The sequence below is a fragment of the Tenrec ecaudatus genome, chromosome 14 (genome assembly GCF_050624435.1).
Source record: "Tenrec ecaudatus isolate mTenEca1 chromosome 14, mTenEca1.hap1, whole genome shotgun sequence".
In the NCBI taxonomy this organism is placed as follows: domain Eukaryota; kingdom Metazoa; phylum Chordata; class Mammalia; order Afrosoricida; family Tenrecidae; genus Tenrec; species Tenrec ecaudatus.
In genome coordinates, this window is record NC_134543.1 from 82147785 (window position 1) to 82157387 (window position 9603).

The 9603-nt window shown below is 47.1% G+C and overlaps 1 protein-coding gene across 1 annotated transcript; it reads left to right on the forward strand.

Moving 5' to 3' along the window:
* Positions 1–665: 665 nt before the first annotated feature.
* CBLN3 (cerebellin 3 precursor) lies at positions 666–1896 on the forward strand. The gene is made up of 3 exons (XM_075532054.1): positions 666–965; positions 1243–1362; positions 1699–1896. Exons 1-3 carry the CDS (start codon positions 666–668, stop codon positions 1894–1896), a joined length of 618 nt encoding a protein of 205 aa, XP_075388169.1.
* The last annotated feature ends 7707 nt before the right edge of the window (positions 1897–9603 follow it).

Here is a 9603-nt window from a genome sequence, read left to right on the forward strand (position 1 = left end):
TCTTGAGATCATGGCCATTATCATTGACTGAGGGTGTTAATCCCACCCCCCCCTACCCCCCCCCACGTGAGTAGAAAGACACAGCTGGGGGTGCGTGAAGAGTCATGACATCAGGTGACAATGCCCTTTGGGTGACTTGCCAGGGGGGTTGAAAGCAAGGGAGGAATGGCGAGGAGGAGGGGCTGACATGTCCTGGGCACACACTCACATTCACACACATTCACCAGTCAGGTTCACACACTGGCATAGCCCCCCCCACACACACACACACAGAGGGATGCTCACACACCCATGCTCTTCGCTGCCCCAGTTCCAGCGCCCTTGGCCATCCTGAGGGGCTGCCCTGGGGTTCTGGCTCTGGCCCTGCCAGCAGGCTGCTTCAGCCCTCCTCTCCCTCCCAGGGCCCAACTGCTGTCATTTCTGGTTCTGCCAAGACTGGGGGGGGGGGAGGGGGGGGGAGCTACAGTGACACCGAGTGTAACAGACTGAGCGTCTTAGGACACAGAAAGATATGAAGAGGGAGGAGCTTGATGACAATGATGGAGGGGAGGGGGCTGAGGAGCAGGGGGAGGGGTGGTGAGAGCCCCAGGGGGAGAGGAGAGGAGGCAGAAAGGAACCAGGCTGAGGGGCTGGGAAACAGAAGCTGCAAAGCCAGTCAGTCAGTCATGCTGGGAGCAAAGGGAGACTGCCTGCCAGCTTCTCCACTCAGCCCTGGGCCAGCCTTGGCCCTCATGCTTCTGGCCCTGGGAGTTGGGTGGGCACAGGAGGGGACAGAGCCCCTGCTGCTGGAGGGCGAGTGCCTGGTGGTCTGTGAGCCGGGCAGAGCTGCTGCAGGGGGGCCTGGTGGAGCAGCTCTAGGAGAGGCCCCCCCGGGAAGAGTGGCATTTGCGGCAGTTCGGAGTCACCCCCATGAGCCATCCGGAGAGGCAGGCAACGGCCCCAGTGGAGCCATCTACTTTGATCAGGTACCTCCCTCAGGAGACCCGGAAGGGCCTTGCCAGGGCCTGGGATACCTGCCCAAGCCCCCTTTGCCGCCCCTCTCACTTTAAGAAAACGCCCCCCTGCATCTCCCATGAACTCCCTTCCCAATGCATCCCCTGGCCCCTTCCCACCATTTCTCCTGGGTGCTCCTACCTGGCCCTCTCTTCTTTTACTTACTCACTAGCTCTTCCTCCAACCCAGGGGTACCCCTGCTCTACAAGCAGCCCCTAGTCCCCCTCAGCAAGGTTTGCTTCCCTCCAGGTTCTGGTGAATGAGGGTGGTGGCTTTGACCGGGCCTCGGGCTCCTTCGTAGCCCCCGTCCGGGGCATCTACAGCTTCCGCTTCCATGTGGTGAAAGTGTACAACCGCCAGACTGTGCAGGTGACCTGAGCACTGGGCCCCTATCCCAGCTCAGGAAGGGCATGGGTCGGGTTGGATGTGGTTGGGTGGGGTGAGGGTACGTAAAGCTGGTCCACCCTCTGGGCACTCCCTCCATTGTCCTGGGAGGTTGTGTGGAAGGAACAAGGCTGGAAAGGGCTGGCCCAGCAGAGGGTGGGAAATGTGCAACAGCACTCTGGCCACCCCCAGGAAGATCAGGAGTCCACTGCCCCTTCCCTGGGGCTGGAGAGCTAGAGAGAAGAGAAGAGCCCCTTGGGGGTCCTGAGATCAGGGGAGCCTGGTGCTGAGGAGCGGTGCTGATCAGGGTCCCCTCCCCAGGTGAGCCTAATGCTGAACACTTGGCCTGTCATCTCAGCCTTCGCCAACGACCCTGATGTGACACGGGAGGCAGCCACCAGCTCTGTGCTGCTACCCCTGGACCCCGGGGACCGCGTGTCCCTGCGCCTGCGTCGGGGAAACCTGCTGGGGGGTTGGAAGTACTCAAGCTTCTCTGGCTTCCTCATCTTCCCACTCTGAGGGTCCAGACCGGAATGCAGCCAGAAGGCGGCCCCTGGCCATTGCCCACGGCCCACTCCAGCCCAGGACCAGTATCTTCGGGGCATGGGACGGGCGCCTCCCGGCTGTCTGTATTTCACCTTCTTGCATGGGACCCTATACCCAACACCAAGATTAAAAGATTAAAAGCATGAGAGACTCTAACTATAGCATCTCCAGACCTCTCCCCCTCGTCCTCTGCCTTCTCTGCCCTCCCAGCCTCCCCGCCGCATCTCTTTGTGCCTGCAGCCCCAGAATCAGGACAGGGCTGAGTTGGGGGGGGGATTGTTGGGGTAGGGGGATGTTGAGGACTGCTTTGCTGTCTCTGCCCCTCCTCATCCCTGACTCAGCTTCCTGCTCAGGGCTGTTGAGAGACAGGTGGCACAGGTGAGCCTGACAGGCCCCCACAGGGGACCAGATGGACTAGCCTCAGCACGCCCAGCAGGATCCTTCCTGTCAGTAGCGCCAGCATCCCACATCTCTGCTGGCAGGGTCAGGAGCTGAGCCAGCACCATGTGGACAGAGTGGACGGCTCAGCCACGACCAGCATTATGGGGAGGGCCACAGAGCAGCGTAGAGGCTGTAGCTGGATGGCAAGGCAGGGGGAACACCCCACCTGAAGACACTACGTGTTCTCTTGTTCGTAGGGCAGCAGGCAGGGAGGGAGCCCAATCACCCACCAGTGCCAGGCCCTGGGTGGACTCTGGCCCTCACCTCCCCACCCAAGATATGAGATGTGTGTGTTTGTTCTGACGTGTTCCTAAGTGGACCTGAGTGCAGGTGGTAAGAGCTGCCTTGAACAGCTGGAATGGGGTGGAGGGTCACACATCCATGACTCGGCACCCTTTCTCGTGGCCACCTCTGCAGCCTGAACCTTGTCACTCTGACTGCCACCTCCTTTACGGCCTCCACTGGGCCTGCTCCAGTCTACCCCCAGGCTCTTCCTTCTCCTGATCCTCCTCCTTAAACATCTTACCCTTTTGGATTCCGTGATCCATCCCACCAACTACTCTCCTGCTAATAGCTTTAACCTCTCCCTGTTACCCCACAGTCCTGTTGGCCCCACACAGATGAATCTATCAATAAAGTAACCAGAGAATGGGCCTCAGTGGGACACTACAGGGTCTCTAAAGAGAGGGGGCATGTGACTACAGTAGTTACCGGGGCTAAAGGATATAAGCAAGTGTGCTGTCAAGAAAAGAAATTTAAAACTGTGTATTAGAGTCAGACAAAGAAGAATGTGGCAATGTGTGAATTAAATAGGAAATATGAGTGCAAAGGTGTGGTTTTAAAAAAGAAGTACTTCTTTAAAATGTCATCATTAACATACATTGGGAACAGTGTGGTACACAATTATGACACCTGAGTTTGGGTTTAAAAGGTCATTCCCCAAGGGTTTCTTGGAGAATAGCCCCGTGCCTTGAAGAACTCTGGGTCCAGAGCATGTTTTTTTTTTTTTTAATCATTTTATTGGGAGTTCTTACAGAGGTTGTAACAATTTGTAATTCAATTAGATCGTGCATGATTATACCATTGCTGTCACCATCAGTTTCAAAACATTTTCATTCCTCTTGAACTCTTTGATATCAGCTCCCCTTTATCCCCTCCATCACCACCCTACCCCCAGGAGCCCTTATTGTTATGTTATATATATTATAAATTATATTATTATTATCCATGTCTTACACCATCCGATATATCCATTCACCTACAAATCTGTTATTCACTCCCCTTGAGTGGAATTATACAGTCATCACAGCTATCAGCTCCCTGTCCGCCCCTTCCCTTACCCTCCAGGAATCATTACTCCTGTTACTCTTTCTGAAGGGTTCACTATCTTGGCTTTTACGCATCAAATGATCGTAGTTACACACATGAGCATACTGTTGTCTAACTAGGTTAATGAGGTAAGACAAGACCCAGAGCATGTTCTTGATGATGGGAAGCTGGGATGTTCTTCAAAATGTGTACAATAGGGCTGAAAAGACAAAGGAAGCAACATCAGGAGGCGCCCGCTTGTGACAACTTAATCATCAAATTGTGACAATTTATCATCAAATGGAAAATAACATAGCTAATTAGAAGAAAGTGAATCTTTAATCGACAAATCCATAATGACACTCAGAAAGAAGGACATCACCATGAAATGTGCAGTAAATGCAGTAAATGGGTAATGTAAAGAAAGCTGAGAGGGTGTCTGCCATCGAACGTTCTTAAGGGAATTTTAGAAGTGGACTGGGTAAATATAGACGATATTTTATCTGGTCATAAAGCACATTCATTTTCCTTTCTTTGTATGAATAGAATGGGGTAGACACAGAAGGACCCTGGTTAAGCACTGGACCATTAACCATAAGGTTGACATTGGAAGAAAAGGCAGATCCATCTGGTCCTCTAAAAATAACAGCCTGGGAGACCCTACAGAGCAGTTCTGCTCTCTCATATCAGGACATGATGAATCAGAATGAGCTCGCTGGCACACAACAGAGAGAATTGTAAACAAGGCAGATAATTCTAGAAAAGAACATTGACACTGTGCCAAGAATGAAAGGGACTTTGATATATTTTATGACCAGGGACTTGGGGCCAAATGGCAGACAGGAAGACACTCAGACCCTCTACAACAAAGACACAAGAGATCAAATGAAACATATATGAAAGATAATCCTGAAACCCTTGAGCTTCAGAGGAAAGAAGAGAGAGGTGGATTAAATACCAACTCAAAGGCGCTAAACAAAAGTGGCAGTAAAGCGAGAAACGGAACCAACGGTCAGCTGGCCTGACGGAATGCCGCCATTTTGAACTTTTGTAAGCAGTGTTCTCAAACGCACTGCCATTGAGCCGATGCTGAGGATCGCTGCCCTGAGCAGTGTTAGATCAGGTCAAAACCAGCTCACTGCCATCAAGTTCAATCCAAGTCATACGGACCCTACAGGACAGAGTAGAACTGCTCCTGTGGGTTTCCGAGGCTGTAAATCTTTACAGGAGCAGACAGCCTCATCTTTCTCCCTCAGTACAGCTGGTAGATTCAAACCACTAATCTTTGAATAAGCAGTCCAATCAGCGCATAACCCACTGTGCCACCAACGTTAGATCAGACAGCCACCTGATCATTGATTCTGGTCACCCAGGACCCTACAAGAGCCCAACCCAGTAACTAGCAACTAGAAAGGTACAATTCTCTCCTTGTTCCATCACACCCTTCTGGTGACCAGAAATATAGTGAGCCCCTACCTTTAGCTACCCAGTGGCCAGTTATACCTCCCCACTCTTCCACCCTACACAGTCCCTGCTCTACCTGCTCTCTTGTGCACTAGGAATCAGGTACATGCCACCCCTTTGTCTGCAGCCATGTGTCCTCGGCCTCCTTGGACCAGCAGAACTTGCAGTGCTGGATGGACACCCTGAGCCTGACACCCCTAACCTCAGCTACCCACTGGGCCTGCAAGAACTCCTTCTGGGAGACATGGACAGTGGAAGACACCAAAGAACAACAATAATATATAATTGATCGAGGATTCACAAAGATGGAAAGATGGGGGAGGGAGGTGAACAATGGAAGCCCACACCGCAGGCTCAAATAGGAAGAAAATGTTTTAGAAATGTTGATGGCCACATATGTACAAGTGAACGATGAATTGTATAAGATTTGTAAGAGCTCTCCAATAAAATGATTTTTTTTAAACTCCTTTTTTGTCAGGGGCCCTGACTCCAGACACTTCCTAGGCCAGCAGTGGTTCCATGAGGACCAGATGTCCCCCTCACCACCCACATCCATCACTTCATTGGCCAACAGAAACCACCAACCCATATAGGGTACCCTGCCCCCCTGTTTTCTCCTTCCTGCTCCCGATGCCCCCAGTTTTCTCCCTTTCCCCCCTTTCTCTGCCTTTTCTCTTTCTCATTTGTTTTTCCCCTTATCTTCCACCGCATTCTTTTTTCTTTAAGTTTTCCCTCACAACTCACCTCCCCTTTGTTCCTTCCCTAATTGTATTTTGTTTTCTGCTTTTATTTTTTTCTTTGCTTGTTTTTGTTTTTATTTTCATTTTTTTTCCTTTTTCCTTTTAACTATCATTTTCTTTTTTCCTGTTAGTATTTGTTTTGTTCTTCACTTACCTCTTTCTTTTTCTTGCTTTTGTTGTTTGTTTGTTTGTTTTTACTTTTTCTCTAGGTTCCTTTTCCCTCTAAATTCTCTAGTGATGTCTCCGGGTGGGAGACACCAACTGTGCCCGCATTGCCCAGCCCCACCTGCAGGCACACCCATTTCAGTCCCCCCCCACACACACATACACACACACACACACACACACACACACACACTGGGAAAAGACCACCACTTGCTCCTGCACCACCTGATCAACAATACCAGCCCACCCACCCCACCTTCAACTGCATTAGATGAACAGAAAACTGTACGCATATTCCTATCTTCCATCACACCCAACAAGAAACAGGTGGTGAGTTGCCAACAACACACTAACATACAACCGCCAATTAACTACATATTCAACACCACCATAATGTATCAGTGACAACAGATGGTTTCTGTCTGAATGAAGAAACAAGACAAAGCCAGAAATTTTCCCTGAAGAGGAAGTGGCATTGGAAGTACCTGGTAAGAAATCCCCCCAAAAATTACATTTAGGTACCTTCATTGGATTGAGAGAAAAGTCAAGAAAACTACAGACAAAAATGTTAGAAGAATTTGGATGGGGACAGGAGCACTACAAACACAAAAGAAAAATTTGAAGCCATACCAAAAAAATAACAAATAGAAATCCAGAAGATTAATATCAAGATTCCAAAATCACACAATGCACACAAAGGACGCAGGAGTTGAGTGGAATCCATGGAAGACGGGATAGTGAGATTGAAGAATCTCTCTCAACACTAATCTGCTAGAGTGGCAGTTCTCAACCTGTGGGTCATGACCCCTTTGGGGGTCGAATGACGGGTTGCCGATTCATAACTGTAGCAAAATTACAGCTATGAAAATTACAGCAACAAAAATAATTTTATGGTTTATAAGTTTTCTTGACTTTCACGATATGAGGAACTGTATTAAAGGGTCGTGAAAATAAATAAATAAATAGGTAAATAAATTAAAAGGGTCGTGGCATTCAGAAGGTTGAGAACCATGGTGCTAGAGGAACAACCAGATAAAAGAATTTAAAAAGAGAGAGAGAGAAAGCAATCTTAAGAATTATGTGGGAACAAGAAGACCTCTCAACAAAGCAGAGAGAAAACTGTCAAAGAGTTGCTGGGCGAAAACCTCCTGAATATCATGAAAAATTAGAAGATATGCATTTCAGATCAGCAACCCCCAAGCAAGATAAACCCCAAAAGAAAATCACAAAGATATTTCATAATCAGACTTTTGAAACCCACAGACAAGGAAAGAATCTTAAGGGCAGCTGGAGGATGGGGGTGGAAATTTCCTACAAAAGGGAAGCAATAAAACGAAACTCTGATTTTTCATCAGAAGCCATACAAGCAAGAAAGCAACAGAATGACACATATAAAACTCTGAGGGGGGGGAATACCAACCACGGATTATATATCTGATAAAATTGTCCCTTAAATACAGCAGCAAAATTATAATATTCCCAGATAAACATAAATTAATATAAGCTTTTAAAAACCATACCACTCATACAAGAAATACTAAACGCATTTCTTTGGACGAAACAACAGCAGACAACAACCTGAAATTAACAGACATGGCAACACCCTCCTCCTGGAGAAGTTAACTAAAATATATAAATATCAAAAGTAAAATCAGCCTATAATAATAATAGGGGAAATGTGGTGAAGAAAGCTGATGGTGCCCGGCTATCAAAAGAGATAGTGACTGGGGTCTTAAAGGCTTGAAGATAAACAAGCGGCCATCTAGCTCAGAAGCAACAAAGTCCACATGGAAGAACACACCAGCCTGAATGAGCGAGTGGTCCCAAAGGGATCAGTTACCAGCCATCAAAGAACAAAAAATCATATCATTGACTGCACACCTCCATGATAGGATCGCTGAAGACAAATGGGTGCATAAGCAAATGTGGTGAAGAAAGCTGATGGTGCCCGGCTATCAAAAGAGATAGTGTCTGGGGTCTTAAAGGCTTGAAGGTGAACAAGCGGCCATCTAGCTCAGAAGCAAATAAGCCCACATGGAAGAAGCACACCGGCCAGTGCGATCACGAGGTGCCCAAGGGACCAGGTATAAGGCATCATGCAAAAAAAAAAAAAAAGATATAAGTGTGTATATGTATGTGTATATATGTGTATATGTATATATGTATGTATATATATATGTATATATATATCATATTAAATGAAGGGGGAAGTGCAGAGTGGAGACCCAAGGCCCAAGTGTCGACCAATGGAGATCCCCTCATAGAGGGGTTTAGGAGAGGAGATGGGTTAATTAGGGTGTGAGGTAGTATCGATGAAGAACACAGCTTTCCCCCGGATCCTGGATGCTTCCTCCCCCCAACTACCATGATCCGAATTCTACCTTGCAGGGCTGGATAGGACAGAGGCTGTACACTGGTGCATATGAGGGTTGGAGGTACAGGGAATCCAGGGTGGATGATACCTTCAGGACCAAGGGTGTGAGGGACGATGCTGGGAGAGTGGAGGGTGAATGGGTTGGAAAGGGGGAACTGATTACAAGGATCCACATGTGACCTCTTCCCTGGGAGAGGGACAGCAGAGAAGGGGGGAAGGGAGACTCCGGATAGGGCAAGATATGACAAAACAACGATGTATAAATTACCAAGGGCATATGAGGGAGGGGGGAAGGGGGAGGGAGGAGGGGAAAAAAAAGAGGACCTGATGCAAGGGGCTTAAGTGGAGAGCAAATGCCTTGAGAATGATTGGGGCAGGGAATGTATGGATGTGCTTTATACAATTGATGTATGTATATGTATGGATTGTGGTAAGAGTTGTATGAGTCCCTAATAAAATGTAAAAGAAGAAAAGAGAAAAAAATGATTAGGGCAAAGACTGTACAGATGTGCTTTATACAATTGATGTATGTATATATATGAACTGTGAAAAGAATTGTATGAGCCCCAATAAATTGTTAAAATTAAAAATAATAATAATAATAATAGGGGACCAGATATATCAAATTGTAAACAAAGATAATTACAAAATAAAAACAGGGAGTAGTAATGTAATTACAGAATTTCCAAATGAAGAAAATATCAAGTCACTATCAAGGTAGAACACACTGTTTTAAACTTAGAAAGAAATGAACAAATTATAGGATAATCTCTAAGAAAACTTCTCATCAAAACAAAAAAGAGGGAGATCATAAAGGTTTAGTAAAAAGTAAAACAAGCGCAATGAAGGAAATGATTTTTTAAACACATAAACAAAAATGACCTCAGCACAGAAAATTATGTGGAACTGAGAAACCAGCAGTACCACACACAAGAAAACAGCAAAATAATAGTAATAAATTCATGCCTGTCAATAACGGTGTGTTAAAAAATAATGAACCAGCCAAACGTCGAAAAGAGAGCTCCTCACTGCTCAAGCTGGGTTTTCCATCTGCTGGTAAATGAAGTCTCTATGTTATTCTACTGATTATAATTCTAGGCCTAGAATATTGAGAAAACAATTTCTACATGTACAACTGAGTGACACTGATTAAATTCTCCTAGTTGTGAAAACATCCCCACCCTCTTT

Excerpts from the sequence above, each read along its gene's own strand:
- CBLN3 (XM_075532054.1), top strand. The coding sequence starts at position 666 with ATGCTGGGAGCAAAGGGAGACTGCCTGCCAGCTTCTCCACTCAGCCCT. Across the intron at positions 966-1,242 it reads GAGCCATCTACTTTGATCAG|GTTCTGGTGAATGAGGGTGG; the intron begins GTACCTCCCTCA and ends GCTTCCCTCCAG. Across the intron at positions 1,363-1,698 it reads ACAACCGCCAGACTGTGCAG|GTGAGCCTAATGCTGAACAC; the intron begins GTGACCTGAGCA and ends TCCCCTCCCCAG.